We start from the raw sequence: 18,659 nt of genomic DNA, 5'->3' as shown, positions 1-18,659 counted from the left end.
TTACTTGAACACAAGCACTGTGATTCCCTGACAGTCAATCTGATAACTGAGATGCCTACTAAGTGACTAATGGGCAGCAAGTATACAGTGTATACAGTGGGATATGCTGGACAAAGAGATTATTCACATCCTGGTTGGGACTGAGCGGAAAGGCCTGAGATTTCATCACACTACTCAGAACAGTATACAATTTAAAACTTATGAATTATTTCTGGAACTTTCCATTTTATATTTTTGGACCACTATTGACCACAAGTAACTGAAACTATAGAAAGCAAAACCATGAATAAGGGGGGGGGACTACTGTATACTGCTTTATTTATATTACTTTCCCATTCAAAAACTTTCAGTGCCTGTGGATTGCCTACACGATAAAATCTAAGCTTAGGTTGGTCTGATGGTAGTGGGTTATCAAAACTTACTAACATTAATGTCACTAAAGTTCATATACAACCCTCAACTGCTAAATTTGACTGGCTTTAAAAAAAGAAAAGAAAAGAAAATCTAAACTTAGTCTTATTTTCAGTGCTATCCTTAATTTGACCTATGCTTAAATTTACCACGTCATCTCACAACTTTTCCCAAGAGCTTGCCTCTTCAACAGGTAGTCACTAAACCTTGCCGTGCTCGATTTCTCCCTTCCTGGAGTATTCCCATCCACTTGGCTGAATCCTGCCCCTCCTTGAAGACTCAGTTGAAGTTCTAACTCCATCATGAAACCTTTTCTCAACTCTAGCCCATAACAAAATTTTTCCTATTCTGAGCTTTAATAGATATTTTCTGGAATACTAATTTGGTACTTAACTCACATAGTTTTTCGTTGTTAGCTGATACGTATGTGTCTTTTTGAAAAAACAACTACATTTTGAACTCTTGATGGGTAGGAGTGTGTATTGGTTATCCATGTTGCATAAAAAATTGCCCCCAAATTTAGCAGCTTAAAACAGCATTTATTATCTAAAAGAGTTCCTGAGAGTCAGAAATTTGGAAGTGGCTTAGCTGGGAAGTTCTGGCTCAGGGTCTTTTATGAGGTTGCAGTCAATCTGTCAGCCAGGGATGTGGTCACCTGAAGGCTTGACTGGGACTAGGGGATCTGCTTCCAAACTCACTCAAGTAACTGTTAACAGGGGGCCTCAGTTTCTTACTGCATGGACCTTTCCATAGAGCTGCTCACTTGGCAGCTGGCTTCCCACAGAATGAATTATCTGAGAAAGAAACAAGAGACAGACACCAAGATGGAATCCATAGTATCTTTTATAACCTAATCTCAGAAATGAATACATCATTTCAGCTGCATTCTGTTTGTCACACAGGGATTGATCAAGGTGTAAATACCAGTAGGTGAGGATCATTGGGGGCCATCTTAGAGGCTAATTCCCCCAGACCATATGTTATACTCTTGTATACAGAGGAGGATTCAACAAATAATTATAACTCATCGTTGTCTTTGAATTAGACCTAAATAGATCAAAGGAACAGGCCAAACTATTGTTGTGTTTTCACTTCTCTCAAGGAGCTATTTTTACTTGTGCTGTTGTAAACTGCCTAGAACAGTGGGTCTCAAAGTGTGATTCCTGGACCTCTGGGAAAGAGGGCATCCATGAGACCCTTTCAGGGACTCTCTGAAGTGGGAATTGGCTTTATTTGGTTGTTTAAACTGTGAGTATGTGACAGCGAAGAACACAGTGATTATTCGAATAGTTTAATGCCACTGCCTTGATTTATGCTAAGACTTCACCATTGCTTTTGCACTGTTAGCACCAATGTCAACAACATGAAGGCAAGTATTACTATTATTATATAAAAGACAGTTTTGAAAGGTTCTCAAGTGTTCTCAGGAATCCACAGACCACACTTAAAGAATCACTGGAATAGATTGTAAATGAATCCTTGCTGCAAATATTTAATGAAGTATAGGAGGATCCAAATTTGATCTGGCGTTTATTGTTGAGAGAGGGGTAACTTCACTTACATAAAGATAGTTAGAGTAAGAGGTAGACATAAGGTTCCTGAAGACTGTTATTGAAATAAGTAGTTTTAGAACCCTAAGTGAGAGAAATTGAATGAATCTGGGTAAAATAGAAACCAGAATAGGAAATATTCAAGGGTGAATAATTGTCACAGCAACAGTGTAGTTTTCTGATGAGAATGGATAAAAATATTTTTTAATTAACTAGATTTTGAAAATAGTATTACCACAAAGTAGAGGCAGTTGCTTAAAGGGGAAATGGAAAGGAAGAGTCCACAGAAGTTCAGAGATTAGTGGGTTTGGATACTTATCTATACTTTAAAAAATTTTTCAATCCAAGAGAAGGTGTCGTAGATAATTTTCTCAAAAAGTCTCTGTTTCATTGTCTCTGTCTCTCATTGTCTCTTTTGATCTGTCTCTCACTGTTTCTTTTCATCTGTCTCTGCATACTATCTGACTAACTGGCAAACTGAACAAAGAAAAGGACAGTTTTCAAAATAGGTTAAAAACAAGGAATTCCTTTAATTTCTTTCCTTAGCTCCTTCCTCTGTCAATTCTGTATTTCTCCCTTGATCTCATTTTCCTTCTTATCCCTAACTCATGCTGAGCTTGAGATCCACATTTCTAATTCTTTGCTTATATTACCGTAGAGATACATAGATGTTTCATATGCAGTCAGCTAAAAGTGGAACTTAGTAGTTCCCCCAGAACTTTCTTCTTTCCCTTGTTTAGTTAATGTTGTTTTCATTCTCTCAGTTACACAAGCTTGAAATCTTGGATTCATCCTCAGTTCCTCTCCTTCCCCCTATTGAATAAGAGCCAAATCCTGTTGATTCTGTCCTATCTCTGCAATCTCCCTCATATCTTTTTTCTTTTTCCATTACTCTAATTTACGATCTAATCATTACATCTTTTCTAAATCATCACAGTACACTTCTAAATCATCTTCTTTCCTTTTTTCTCTCCTCATCTGAACCTGGGCTATACATTGTTGGCAACCATCTCTAAAACTGGGAACAGTGCCACCTCCTAGGGCATTTGAAAATGTGTAAGGTCATTGTTTATTTTCTTGACTGGAAAACACTGCAAGCATTTAGTAGGCAAGGGCCAGGGATGCTAAATATCCTGCAGTGAGTGGGAAAATCCTACACACACAGAATTGGTCTGCCCCAAATGACAAGAGCCCATGTTGGGAAACACTGCAGGTCTGAAACAGAACCATCCTTTCATCTCTCTGCCAAAAACCTTCAGCCTTTCTGCACTTCATGTAGATGTTTCCACTCCACCTGGCCTTCAAGGCCCCAGCTTTCCTTTTCAGCTCGACTCACTGTTGCATCTTTATGCCACCAGGCTCTAGTCATACAACCCATCTTGTAATGTCTTAAACTTCCCACTTCATGGCTTTGCTTGGAAGCCCTGATTTTATTCTCCACACAACCTTCTTTACCCTCCTGTTCCTTTTTTATCCAAGTGTTTGCCCTTGTTAATTGAAAGTGTCCTGTCCTCTATAACTCATCTCAAAGACAAAGCCAAAAGCCACATTCTTCACAAACTGCTTTCAAATTCCCCACCATGGAGATTAAGCTCTTCCTCTGCTTGTACTCCTTTAATACAATGTTTGTATCTTCCTCATAGTATCTGTTACCATCTGTCTTTTACCATTATTATCTGTGTTTTAGAGGCTGCATGCAAAAAAGTAAAGACCTTTGTACTTGGGATTCAAGTTTCTTGGCCTTCTGACCCACAGTTTCTTCATCTGTAAAATGTGTATGACGAATTCTGTTTATGCCACAGGGCTGAGAAATGTAATTGAGGAAATACTTGTAAAAATAAGTTTTAAGCTGTATTATGGTGGGATGATGATGATGTCTCCTCCACAAGATTGTTGTCTACTGGAGGATAGGCATGCTTCATATCTAAGACGTCCTTGTCTTTTTTCATAGCACCTGGTTCATAGTTGATATCTAATAAATTTGATACAATAAAATTGGATATCTGTTAAGTTTTGTGGATTTAAATGCAACAAAGATATGTGCTATAAGCATCTTTCCTATGTAAACATCTGGGATGAAAAAGGCAGGTACAGTAAAAAAGCCATTTCTACTAGATTTTTGGTGTTATGCAAGCTTCAATTGATGTAGAATATCCTTTTTAGATTGATGTAGAGGTCTACTGAGTCCCCAATATCATGCTTTGAAAAATTTTTTTGTGTTTAGGCTTCAATTATGGTCAGGTAGTTCTAACACATACTGATCATGCTCTTGCAGGAGCCAGCAGGCCCAGGCTGGATAACCACCCTTGCCTGTTCCATAGTTTTGTAATTACAGACCTTATCAAATATGTTCTGGCTTGTAGATGTGAGAGACATGACAGCATAATCTCTTTAAGGATGGGGTAAATGCCTCAAGACCTTTCCATGGAAACTAGTGGGGAAACAAAAGAGAATTTAACAACTGAAAGTGCAAAAGTTGGAGTGTACCATTCATTCAGTGAGCATTTATTAAATGTTCCATGTACCATGGAAAATATGAAACTACTGGAAGATCTTGCACTTGAGATGATTATAACATAGTAGAAAAGCATTCTGAACTGTGAAAAACTGCTTGCTGTTTGTGTAATTAAATTGTGAGTATTTGGCTTGTCTTTGAATAGGGATTATTAGATATTTAACTTGAGATAAGTATTTTGCAATAGCTGTTCATGGAGCAGTCAAGCCCATTTCAGAAAATTTGAAGAGATTTAGCAATTGAAATACATTCTCAATGTTATTTCTTAGCACAGTATTTATACTGTACTATTAGCTGTAACTTTTGTATAGCGCATTCCAATGGTCTGCATGTTCTGAAAGGCAAACGTGCCATTTGGGTGGAGAACTTGGGTAGAAGGGAAATGACTACTTAAGCACTGAGAGTTCCTCAAATTCTTAATTTTTTCTAAAAGGCTTATTTGAACTTGTTGGGTCTTCCCCTCCCACTAAGATCAACATATAGATGTCTTAAATAAAAATAGGCAATAAACAGAGTTCAGTAGTATGCTTAAAAATAGTTGCATGTATTATTGATAATTATTTTCTTATTCCATTATATCAGCGTTCTAAACATAGCTACCTAAATTGACTCCCTTCCTCTCCCAGCTTCGTTGATAAAGGATGGCTGGTCATTGAACATATAGTTGTGTGTGAAACTTGCCATTTTGGTCCCGTTAGCATTGCATACTTTGGGCTGTGCCTTCCTCTTCCAGAAACCTTTGTTTGCTCAAAGAGAAGCAGGAAAATGCCAATTGCCCTATTTTAGTATAGGATTAAAATACATGTGGTAAGGACCTCATGGGGCCCAGCTGCTGGCTGGGTTTTCAATCCAAATAGAGAAGAAGAATGTTTGCTACCTCTTTGAAAAATAAAGGCACTGTGCTCTTTTATTACATGAAGGAAGCAGCTGCCAAGAGTTTATCTATAAGGAACAGGGAGACATAAACCAACCCCTGACTCTTTTAGTTGTGAAGTCATGGATTTGTCTTATTAAATAGTGTTTTAATGGACACTAATTAAGGTTTCCGAAGCCATAGGACATTGCTAATTTCTCTTCTGGAAGTATGGATTATCGAGAGGAAAAGAATGTTCTTTTATGCCTCGCACCAGTTGGTTCAGTTCAAAATTACCCCATTTGCTGGAGTTGCTATTTCAAGATAGGTCTAAGAGGACCAAGATATCTGGAGTTGAGCTGCAGATTAAAATGTGGCTCCAGTAATTATCCTTTTGTTTGTGTAATGTCCTCTAACTTGATCCTTTGTTATTTGTAGTTCTTAGCAAATCTGAAACATGACCAATTTAATTTCATTGGACTTTATTACTTCTTAATAGACTTTCTTGTTGGGATGTGGATCAAAAAACTGATTTAGGTATAGATTAGAAGTTATTTTTAAAGGCAAAGAGAGTCAATGCAAGGTGTAAGATCATTTAAATCTTCATATACCCTTGTAGGGTGTTTGAATTTGGGGGATATAGTAAATATTTTGCAGGTTTGAGCCTATGAATGATTAGGTGGTGTTTCAATTCTTCTCATCTGTTTTCTCCAGTTTCTTTGGTAATTTGAAAAGCCTGCAGCCCCATTATTGCACAGTGTCAGAAGTCAGATAATTTGGATTTACTCCTTCCACTGACTGACATTACTGGGTATAAATGACCAAATGCACAATTTTTATCACCTCATAACCCATCCATTTCTCTTACTTGACTTTCCTAATGTAGAAGTTCCTTAAAGGGCCTAGTGGGTGAACTGAGTTAAGGGGAGAAAAAAAAAGGATATTATTCCTAGAGATTTCATATCACAGTTGATATACATAATGATAGCAGTGGCATTGGATGAGTCAATAGCAGTAGCATTTCCCTTTTTCTGAACTTGAATAAGTGATGCTAGCATTCAGAAGAGATCTTAGAAAGAGTGGTGTGCTGAACTGAACTGGACCTACGAATGAGCTGGATGATCATTGAAGCCAGGTACTAGTGCATTGGATCTCTGAGTTTTTTTTCCCTTTCCTCTTCCTTTTATATGACACTCAACTCTTAGCTTTACATGAACATTGAGAGGTCTTTTTTTTCACTCTGGCATGCATAAAATGCATGGAAAGGAAATCTTCACTCAGGCCTTTTGAAATCCAGGATGGTAAATGCAAGACTGTAAGGAGAAACTGAATGAGACTTACAGTGAGAGGCAGGGTGGCAGAGCTTAGCTGTCATGCATCTCATTCAGACTTTCACTTTGGTCTGTTTTTAGGGGAACAGCCCTTCCCACAGTCATTGTCTCTTTTTCTTAGGAATGGTGCCCAGGGATGTGTATATAATCATCTAATCAAAAAGGGTTTTCTCAGAGACATTGGCAATTTTTTTTTTTTTTGTCGTTTTTTCGTGACTGGCACTCAGCCAGTGAGTGCACTGGTCATTCCTATATAGGATCCGAACCCGCGGCGGGAGCGTCGCCGCGCTCCCAGCGCAGCACGCTACCGAGTGCGCCACGGGCTCAGCCCGACATTGGCAATTTTTAAATGTTACTTAACTGCACTGGTTTTCTAGTCAGCACCAACCAGCATGCTTTGGTAGCTTTTGGATAAACCTAGGGACTTAATGACTTTCCATGCTTTTTCTCTCTGCTGTTTTGGGATCAGTCCAAGATCATACTACTTCTGAGTTTCCTGGCTGCCCTTTGGAATTTGTAAAAACTGTGTTGTTTCAATCACATTGGTCTTTATGTGTGGTTACTTCATGGCACTGATTAAAATTGTTTTCTGTCATTGTGGTTTTTTTTTTGTCTTTTTTGTGACCAGCACTCAGCCAGTGAGTGCACCGGCCATTCCTATATAGGATCCAAACCCGTGGCGGGAGCGTCGCCGCGCTCCCAGTGCCGCACTCTCCCGAGTGCGCCAGGGGCTCGGCCCTCTGTCATTGTGTTTTATGTAAAGATTTGTTTATTGATTTGTGGATCAGGTTTCATTTGAAAACAAAAACAATAAGAGGAGGACTGGAAGAGAGGAATGGGAGGACAGAATACATTGGTTAGCACCAGCTATCTTTGTGTAGCCCTAGTGGATAATGATGGAGATTTAGACTAATTATGTGGCTTTGCTGAAATTTCACTCATTGAACACCCTTAGCTGAATTCTTGTGTGCTCTTGCTGGAATTGTACTATCTTACTTAATGACACATTTTCAATTTGTTTAGTATGCTCAGAAATAAAATTTTCATAGCTTTTCTCTGGCCTTGTTTAAAAGGATAATGTGATATTGACTTGAAGACAAGAGGCTGTTTATAGAAATTTGGTACCTGGTAGAGTTGCTGAATGTGTGGAATAACTTAGCTTTGAAAAATATGGGCTGTGTTTAAAGTGTTGGAGGGGCCTCAAAATTAAACAGCAGTAATTCATTTATTGGTTTTTTTTCTAGGTGCATGCTATTATGATGCTAATCAGTCTATGTACGTATTTGGAGGCTGTACTCAGAGCAGCTGCAATGCTGCCTTCAATGACCTCTGGAGACTTGACCTAAATAGCAAAGAGTGGATCAGACCTTTGGCTTCAGGTAAGAGATGAAATGGTGATCTTTGCCTTCTAACCAGGTTCCTCCCTCGGCATGGAAACTCTACCTGATCCTTTTGGTGTTGGTGTCAAGGATAGGTTACTGGGGCCCCAGATCCTTTGTCAAATCTGCTATGTAAATGCTAAGAGTAATATGCTTGTCTAAGTCTTTGATTTAAAAAAAACGTTATACTTTATCATTGTGTTGGTGCCCTGCCAAAATTGCTGTACTACTGTGTGAATTCATTTGCGTGGTTTTCTCAAATACTTGTACAGGTATGATATGCTGTTTGGTATGAGGTTGAAGTAATAGCAGAAACACAGAGTCGTGAGAACTGTAGTTGACTGACAGAAGCTATTGTCCCAGGGCTGAGTCCTCTGAATATCTTTTGTTGTTGCCAGCTCACATATTTGGGGAGTGTATGAGACATGCCTCTGCTCGTTACTCTTAACAGCTCAAGGGTGTGGGAAGATTCCACAGGAGGTACATTCTTACACAGTTCCACTATGCCAGAATTCTGGCACAAAGAAACTAGATTACATTCTTCTTTTCTATCTGATCTTTACTGGGGAAAAAAATAAAAATAAAAACACAGTTATCTTTGCATTCATGAGGCAGGACAGTTTGCAGAGGTACTGTTATAAGATTGGAGGGGCTGGTGTGATGGAGACATAGAGTCCACTGAGTATAAAATATTTTTCTAGATTTGTTGGCAAGCTTTTCCCAAAACATTCTTCATTTGACTTTTCAGGGTTGGAACTCAATCTTAGGTCTAAGGAGACTTGGGTTTTCCTTTGTCAGATTTCTTATTTATTTAGGTCTTGCCTTACTATTTTGATTACTAGATGGGAGACAACATGGTGTAGTAGAAAGGGGACGGGACTAAGAGTGAAGAGGCATGAGTTTCATTTCCTGGCATAATCACCAGTTCTCTATGTAACCATGAAGAAGTTACTGCACCTCTCTGGGAAAAATATGGAATAGGACTAGATTATTTTATTTTTAAATGAGATGGGAAGGCTAGTTTATATTTCCCTTTATTTATATAACCACAACTGTGAATGTATAGGCCAAGGAGTTTAATCTGTTTATGAGAAGAAACTATGTTTTGCTTCCCCAAAGCTGTAAACTCCTGTTTCTCCTCCTGCAATAGGCAAATGTAGGAGGAGCATACTGACGGTGGATGCTCACGGATGTGGCTGGGTTTTGTGCAGGTGAAGTTCTATATTTAAATTATTGGAAAGGTGAAGAAATGGTAATCTTATAAAAATTTTTAAGGTTGGTACTATTGTAGAGCCCTCAGAATTTTGTACTTCGGAGAGTCTCCTTCTAACCCTATGTCCCCTATTGCACTTCGTATAATATTGATTAATATTTGGAGTCACAGGTTCTAAAACGAAGAAGGACTTCTCAGCTTAAGGATCCTGTTGCCACTGTACTTGATATTTTGTCCAGAGCAGCTTTGATTGTTTCAGTCACAAAATACTAATACTGCCTTTCTCTATTTTGTAACCAAGCTTTATGTCTTTGATAATTCGGCATGGGTGTTGCTTTTTCTTGTGAAAATCGAGCTCTAGGCTTTGGGACCTTCATAGCAGACTGTGTTGTATTTCTCTTTATTTCTACTTATAAAATGGACATGGGATTTTTTTTTTTTTAACCACTGAGTTTAAAGACTGTGCTTTGAAATCCCCAAGGTAAAAGTGTTGGAGAAATACAGGTTTGGTATAAGGGAATGTTCCCTTTTATAAAACATATAAGTTCTTGAATGTTTAAAGTAATTTTCTAAGAAAGTGTCTCAAAGAATCTAGTTGCTGCCTCACTCTAATCTACATTTACAGCCTAGTTTTAGAGGGAGGAAAAACCGAGCTTTTTAAAATGTCTACTTTTAAAAAAACAATAGTTTAATAAAGAGTCCTATGAGATTCTCATTTAGGCGGAAATCCCATGGGAAGATTCCCTGAGGAAACGTTTCTGTATGCTGTCATGAGTCCCAACCAAAATCACTTCCTAACTGAAACATCAGGGAGCCTTTCTGAACAAAACACAGTTGTTTCTCTGTCTTGATGTTCCTGACTCACCCATTTTAGAGCACTGAGGTAGGCTGGTTGGAGGGTGGCTGGGGGAGGCTGCTGTCCACTTCCTTTTGGTGAGAATAGCTTTAACTGTGTTCGGTGTTCAAAAGTGTAGCTGTAGGAGAAGAGCGAGCATCAAGCAAGCAGTGGAGCATTTTTGGTTGGGAGTGAAGAGTTGATAGAGAATACTACTACATCAGATGTCTTTTTACATGTGCATTTGGTTATGTTGCAGACGAAGCTGAAGCGTTCTCATTTTGGTTGGTGTCTTAGTCAGCTGGGGCTGCCATAACAAAATACTGGGGCTGGTGATGTGAACAACTGAAGTTTATTTCTCGCAGTTCTGGAGGCTGAAAGTCCAAGATCTGAGTGCCAACATGGTTGGGTACTGGTGAGGTCTCTCTTCCTGGCTTGAAGACGGTCCCCTTTTCATTGTGTCCTCATGTAGCAGAGAGAGCTCCGGTGTCCCTACCACTTCTCATAAGGGCGTTATTCCCATCATGGGAGTTTCATCCTCATGACCTCATGTAAACTTAACAAAGGCCCCATCTCCAAATCCCATCACATCAGAAATTATGGCTTCAACATATGAATTTGAGGAGGACACAATTCAGTCTATAGCAGTTGGAATTAATGTGAATAATATCTTTTCTGTAGTTCCTTTCAAAATGATAGAAGTGCTCCATTGGGAGGTAGAGTGGTTATGGGAGTTGGGATGAGAGATGTTACAGCTGAAAGAGACCTACAGCTATGACTTCTCAAACATTTCTAATGAAGAACCTCCTTCTCCCTTTTACACCTGCTATTGTGGTCCCTACCCTCATGGAGCTTATATTATAATGGGGGTAGAAACAAAACAAGTAAGCAAATTGTTAGAAATTATGAAGGAAACAAACAAGAAATGAAATATAGAATAAAGAGGGGAGAGCTACTTTTAACAAAAGATAACATTTTTCTGCTGAGACCTAAAGGATGAAGAATGGAGGGAAGTAAGAACAGCATGTGCAAAGACTCTGGGGCCGCAGAGAATGGGACATGTTGGAGGAGCCAAAAGCAGACCTTTGTGGATAGAACAAACTGAGTAAGGGAGGGAGTGGCACCAAAGAGTTGTGATATAGATAGGAGCCAGCTCATTCACAGGCCAAGGTGGGGATTTAGAAACCTTTGAGATTTTAGGGAGAGGAGTATAATGATCAAATTTACATTTTAAAGAACACTTTTGCTACTATTTAGTTAGTGACTTGAAGGAAGGCAAGAATGGAAAGCAGAGAGAACAGATAGAAGGCTGTCAAACAGGTGAGCGACTGTGATGATTTGGACTAGAATCGTAAAAGTGGAGATAAAGAGAAGTGGATGAATTTGAGCTGAATTTTTATATTAAACTTGATAAAACTTTTTGATGAATTGGATATAGGAGGGTGAGAAGACCAATCAAAGCTGTTATGTTTCAGGCTTGTACAGCTAGGTAGATGGTGGGGCCATTTGCTGAAGTGGAGAAAAAATATTCGGGAGAGATTTAGTTTTTGATCCCTATTAAACATTTAAGTGATGGTGTCAAGTAATTAGTTGTTTTGAGAGTTTGGCATTTAAATAGAGAACTTGAGGGCCGACCCATGGCTCACTTGGGAGAGTGTGGTGCTGATGGCACCAAGGGCCTGGGTTCGGATCCTTATTTAGGGATGGCTGGTTGGCTCACTTGGGAGAATGTGGTGCTGACAGCACCAAGTCAAGGGTCAAGATCCCCTTACTGGTCATCTTTATAAATTAAAAAAAAAAAGAGAGAGAGAGAGAGAGAGAACTTGACCTTCCTTAAATGACAGCACAGTCCTTCTGTTCAGTAAAATTCTTCTCTCATCTTTCATTTGTTCATGCAGCAAATATTTATGGGCTGCTTGCTATATGCCTTGTATTGTTCTAGATGCTGGGGGTACATGAGTCAATATCAGACAAAAGTCCCACTCCTAGTGAAGATTACATTCAAATGAGGGAAGACATGCTTAAAATGACAAATACTTAATCATGTAGTATGTTAGAAGATGACAAATACTATTGAAGAAAAACTACAGCACAGCTAAGGAGATCAGAGAAAAGGTGAAATTAGGACAAAGACTTGATGGATACAAGGAATAAACCGTGTGGATATCTAAGGAAGGAACATTCCAAACAGAATAACCAGTGCAGAGGCCCAGAGGTGGGAGTGTACTTGGGATAATTGAGGGATAATGAGGAATCCAGGGTGACTGGAGCAGAGAGAACAAAGGAAAGTACAAGGAGAGGAGGTTGGACAAATAATGAAAGGGGAAGTAACACATATGTAGGACTTTCTGGCTGTTGTAAAGACTTTGTCTTTTAGTGACATGGCTTATCATTTAGATTTCTCTCTCTTTTTTTCCCCCATTTTGGCTGTTGTCTGGTGTGGGGATCGGGATCCTTGACCTTGGTTTTATGAACACCACACACAAACCAACTGAGCTAAGTGGCCAGCCCTGTCATTTGGGTTTCTGAGAAGAGACTGCGTAAGAGGGCAAGTGTGGAAACGAGGAGACCAGTTAAGAGCTGATAGCAGTAATCTAGGCAGGAAAGGATGGGGGCTTAAACCAGGGTGTTAGCAAAAGATAAGAACTAGATGGATTTGACAGAACCAAAGGGGTTTGCCCATGGTTTGGTTGTAGAGTGTGAAAGCCAAAGAGAGGAGTCAAGGATGACTCTTAAGGTTTTTAGCCTGGGCATTTGAAAGACTGGAGTTGCCATTAACTGAGAAGGGGAAGATGGTGGGTGGTCAAAGTTTGCAAGGGGCAGGAGAGATGAGAAATTCCATTGGAAGCATGTTTAGCTTGGGATGCCTATTAAGACATCCAGGTGGAGACGTATGTATCTGGAGTTCAAGGGACACACAGGATAGAGATAGCCATATTGGGGTCATTAGCGTACAGATGGATTTAAAGCCACAAGATTGAATGGGATTACTAAGGGAGTGAATAAAGATAGAGAAGAGGTGTAAGGACCAAGTCCAGGGGACTCCAGCATTTAGAGATCAGGGGAGTAGAAAAGGAGCACCCGGTGAGGCAGGAGAGCACTAGGAGGATGTGGCATCTGGGAAGCCACCATAATTGGAAGGTGTTTCTATCAACCATGTCAAAAGCAGCTAAGAGGTCAAGTCATGTGAGGACTGAGAATTGACCTTGAATTTAATAAAGAGATCATTTTCAGTGAGTGGTGAGGATGAAAACCTATTTGTAATAGTTTTAAGAAAGTGGGAAGGGAGGGGTTAAAGACAGTGAGTATAAACAATACATTGATTTTTTTTTTTTTTCTTTGAGTTTTGCTGTAAAGGAGAGCAGAGAAATAAGGTGTTAGGTGGAGGTGGATGTAGAATCAAGAAGTTCGTTGGGTATTTTTTAGATGGCAGATTTTATAGCCTGTTGTGATATGCTTATGAGAATAATCTTCTAGAGGAAGGGATTGATTTGGATAGAGGGGGAGAATTGTTAGAGCAATATCTTCAAGTAGTGAGAAAGGCAGAATCAGTAGAGGGGTTGGCTGGAGCTAGGAACATTGACTGTTTATCTGTAGGAACAAGAGAGACTATATGATTGCAAGTGCTGGTGAGTGGGTAGATATGGTGGGAACTAGTGAAGTTCTCTACTGATTGCTTTATCGCTCAGATAACATTATTGAGGGTGGAACAGAACAGAAGCCATTGGAAATCCTGGGCAGTGATTAGGAATGTACAGTTGCGTACATTGTAGCCTTTGCCAAGTGGTTCTAGGAAGTTGAATGTTTCACCTTCCAGTATTGTACAAGGGCAACACCTTAATTCTTAATAAGATTTATTTGCCTCAGCCTGTGTTCAGTTCCCAAAGCAAATGAGCAGTTCTTGGAACATGTACTTTGAAAGAATAATGTTTAAACCACTGTTTCTGAAATAAATTACCATTTATTCAAACAAAGGCTCATTTTTACATCTGTTTAATATGTAATCATCATAAATCACACAGCCTTTTTTGGTTAATTTAAGTCAAGAAGTTTTCAAGTAGAAATTTTACATTTAAAATTGGAGTGTTCTGATTTTCAAGACTTTACAGATTAGCCCATACCCATTTATAAAAGGGGAACAGATTTCAGTTTTAAAACTTCCCAGATAAGTTAGAGTGCAGACTTTTAACACCAAGGTCACGGGTTTGGATCCCTGTACTGGCCAGCCACCAAAAAAAAAAAAAAAACTTTCCAGATAGAAGAGCCTATAAATATTGGGAGAGTCTATAAATCTTAGGTAAAGACTTAAAGCTCAGCCTGTCATCTCTTTTAACTACTGGACCAGAGTTGATTTTCCCATCACTTTCTCCTCTTAGAATCTTCTTTCCCATGGATTTTTTTTTTTTTTTTTTTTTTTTCTCTTTCCAGTTTATTGCCTTTTAGTCACACGTGCAATTCCAGGTAATGGCTTGTGGGCTCGGGCTCTTTCAAAACTGCACTCAAGGACAGAGATCTACAACCTAGATGCCTGTTCTTGGCCTTGCCACTCCCCAGCTACCTGGTCTCTGAGCTTAATCACTTTTTCATTCTCTAGGCCTTGATTTCCTTCTCTATAAAAAGAGTAAGAGACAAGATTACTGTTCCTAAAAACCAGATAACAGATCACCTTTATCCAAATCACCTGGGAAGCTTACTTAAAATATAGATTCCCCATAGCAGACTCACCTAATCTCAGCAGTTGTGGATAGGATGGTAGATCTGCATTTAAAAAAAAGAGAAAATGTCTCAGATGATTCTAAACATAGCTAAATGTGGAAATCCTAGAGCCCTACTCGCTTTCTTATTATGCATCTGTGACTTTACTTGGTGTTATCACAGTGTACTAGGTAGGTTTATAATGTGCTAAATTGTATTCCTCAACTGTCGTTAAGGAAGAAGCATAGCCAATCTGTGCTCTCTTAGCTGCTTCTTTGCAGAAACAGCTATCTTTTTACCCCAGTTAGTCAGGAATGTTCTGTTCCAGGAAACGCTTATGGACCATGAGATGATTTTAGGGGCAGGATGTTGGTTGTCCCAGATTCTTCATATATACTATCTCATCTTCATCCCAACCCACTTAGGATGGCACTACAAGTGCCTAGTAGTTTACCTAAGATCACACAGACAGTAAGTGATGGCGAAATTGAAATCCAAGATTTTGTCTCTAAAAGTCTTTTCTTTCTACTAAGCCATGTGAGTAGTTTTATTTTATTCTATAATTTATTTCACATTATCAATTTTTAAAACTTTAAATAGACTTTTATTTTAGAACAACCAGTTTTTGCTATGTTAATATCTCACATTAGTGTAGTACCTTGTGACAATTAATAAACCAATATTGATACATTATTATTAACTAAAGTCCATATTTTCTAAAGATATCCTGATTTTCTTTTCAACCTAATGTCATTTTTCTGTTCTAAAATCCCATCCTTGATGCTAGACTTTTTGTTTCCTTAGGCTCCTCTTGGCTGCAGTTTCTAAGACTTTTCTTGTTTTTGATGATTTTGACAGTTTTGAGGAGTACTGTCCTTCAATTTGGATTTGTCTGATGTTTTTCTCATGGTTAGACTGGGTTTTGGGGAGGAAGGTCACAGAGGTAAATGTCATTTTCATCACATCAGATCAGGAGTTCATATTATCAACACAGTTTATCACTGTTTTTTTTTTTTTTTGTCTTTTTTGTCTTTTTCGTGACCGGTAAGGGGATCGCAACCCTTGGCTCGGTCGCCCGCACCGCGCTCAGCCAGTGAGCGCACCGGCCATTCCTATATAGGATCCGAACCCGCGGCGGAAGCAGAAGCGTCGCTGCGCTCCCAGCGCTGCACTCTCCCGAGTGCGCCACGGGCCGGCCCCAGTTTATCACTGTTGATGCTAATCTTGATCACCTGGTTGAAGTAGTATTTATTAGATTTCTCTGCCATAAAGTTACTCTTTTTCTCCCCCTTTTGATTCTTTCTATAGTTTTTTCCCTTTTCCTTTCATTCCTTTCATTTTTCTTTATTTGTAGTAGTCCTTGGTCCTTGACATTCCATTGAACTTTAGAGGAGTGACTAAGTTATTTGGCTGTTATGCTTATCATCAGAGTCAGGAAAGGAGAATGAGCAGAGGATATGTCATTTGAAGAAGCATTTTCACAGGTTAGAGAATTTTTTTTTCTTGCAAAGTTGGTGCCGAGAATTTTTAAATATCAACATGATTTGCCCTTTAAAATTTTTTGGTGGGAAACAGGATGCTGGAGACAAATATCTCTTTTATTATGACCTAGCACAATCAAGCTCTTTCTAGCTATCCAGAGTCAGAAGCTCCATTGGAAATAATTTTATTCCTTTAAGACTATTCTTTAAAACAATAACCATATCTTCCAAAATCACTGAGTAATCCTGCAGGAAAGCTAGTTTACTTTTGGAGCTGCGGGCAGAAAAAAAAAAAAAAAAAGAGTTTTGGTCATATCAGATGTTTTAGGAAGTACAGTATATACTTAAAAGCTGGAAAGTGCTGGAACTGTTCAGAAATAACTGTCCAAAGTGTCATTGTTTCTCTTTGAAACAATGATACCTTAAAAAGGGTACACATGGGGCTATTGGATCCATTAAGGAAGTTTCTGTCTTATGTCTAGTGGAAAAGCTTAGTCTGAAGTTCTCTACTGCCCTTCCCTGAACCTGTAGTAATGGCAGCAGGAAATGTCAAAATAAAGGAGTCTGGGACTGATACCTGGTAGCAGGTATAGCTAGAATAGCTGACAGTAGTCTGTCCTGGGAAAAGATTGTCCAGTCTTTCCTTTGGCTTAGGTTCCATGTGTCAATGCTGACACTGAAATAACTGGATGTGGAATCTTTTAGACTCATTAATGTATTCATGTACTCATAGGCATTAGATTCCACTTTTTACTATTTTGCATCTAAACACTTTAAACATCAAAAAAAAAAAATTACCATCTTATACAAATGTGTTCTGAGAATGCCAAATCTGTGGAGATGGTAAAGAAGTGGATGCTTGTCAACTGGTAAATATTGGATCACATAACAAGAAGACATACATGCATACCTTTCTAGAACTCTCCAAGCTTTTATTTTCTGTCTTAAAAAAAGGTAATTGATCTCATTGTGTTAATATTTTCTTTGTGAATGAGAAAGGTCAACTAATTCTACCTATGAATCTTTTATTGATTACTAAAATGTACCGATATCTGTCCTTAGCTTTTTCTTTTCCATGCTGAAAATCCAGCATCCTTTAACTTTTTAGTCATCCGGTCAAACTCATGAGCCTTTTCTATCCTTTCTTAAAACCCTTTTCTTATTTTAGATAGAAGTCCATAGTGTCACTGAGAATAAGCAGTGATTTTCCTTAGAATTCTTACCTTTCAAATCTACCTGTCTGCCTACCATCTTGACAAGCAGTTTTTGGTTACACTTGGGTTCACTGTGCAGTAAAACTCTCAAACCATCTAGCATTGTTTATTTTTACCTATCCATGTACTCTCCTCCTAACAGAACTTCATGTTTATGACCACAATAAAACTTTTTTTTTTTTTTTTTTTTTTTTTTGTGGTTGGCTGTTATAGAGATCCGAACCCTCGACCTGGGTGTTACAACACCGCACTCTGACCAACTGAGTTAACTGACCATCTCAAAACTTCATTTTGAAAAAAAAAAAAAAATAAAAAATAAAAAAAATAAAAAATAAAAAAAATAAAAAAAACTTCATTTTGTATGATGCCTTATCCCTGTGTATCTTCAATGCTCTACAGGTTTATTAACAGTATTTTATGACCAGGATGAAACTGTAGAAGGCTAATCTTAATGGGAAGAACACAAAAGGTTTTACCCCTGACTCCTCTAACTTCTGCTTCCCCAGGAATGACTCTCTTGGTTTCCAGGACATCCAGCAGTGCCATGGACCAACTCATGTCTGTCGTTCACTGTTTGGCTGTTTATTCTCTATATAATCAAGTACAGATCAGTTTCTTTCTCAAGTTTTCCAGCTTTCCTGGCTTTTTGAGGAGATCTTGTAAAGAATCTGCAGGATGCTCTTTTTAGGTGGGTGAGGGTTGTGTGGGTCCCTTTTTGACTTATAAATATCAGCTTGAATTCTGGGAGACTACTTTATCTTTTAAAAGCTCAGAAGCTACCTCTCATCCCTTTTTTGAGATATGAGCCCTTGAGCTATGTCTTAATCGATTGTACTTTTCAAACAAATAGTGGTCCTGATGATTTCTTCTTTTCCATAATTCTCTTTAGAAATGATTATGAGCTGTGGATTTTATATTTGATTTGTTGCCTTTCTTGCTGTTTTTTCTGCCCTTTTTGTATTCTGTCCCATTTTAGTAAGCTTTCTGGGATCCCATTGCCCAATCTTAAAATGTTTGTTGCTGTGTGATTTACATATGTGAGTTACAGGGTGATTGCATTTTATGTGAGGAATGAGTTTTAGAAGGCCTCACATAATGAATTTTAGTTCTGATAATAGACTGCTGGTATTTCTGTACTGGTGATGTCATGTGACAACAGTGGAAAACATGGTTTACAGTTTA

The 18,659-nt window shown here is 38.6% G+C and overlaps 1 protein-coding gene across 1 annotated transcript in view; it reads left to right on the top strand.

Moving 5' to 3' along the window:
* The window catches only part of FBXO42 (F-box protein 42), a 76,954-nt gene that overhangs the window by 36,507 nt on the left and 21,788 nt on the right, over positions 1 to 18,659 (top strand). Inside the window, exon 4 of the mRNA XM_063105628.1 lies at positions 7,905 to 8,039. Within this exon, the coding sequence (XP_062961698.1) occupies positions 7,905 to 8,039 (135 nt within the window). The remainder of the gene's footprint in view (positions 1 to 7,904; positions 8,040 to 18,659) is intronic.

Source organism: Cynocephalus volans, chromosome 8 (assembly GCF_027409185.1).
Source record: "Cynocephalus volans isolate mCynVol1 chromosome 8, mCynVol1.pri, whole genome shotgun sequence".
In the NCBI taxonomy this organism is placed as follows: Eukaryota; Metazoa; Chordata; class Mammalia; order Dermoptera; family Cynocephalidae; genus Cynocephalus; species Cynocephalus volans.
This window is presented reverse-complemented; position numbering and strand designations above follow the sequence as displayed.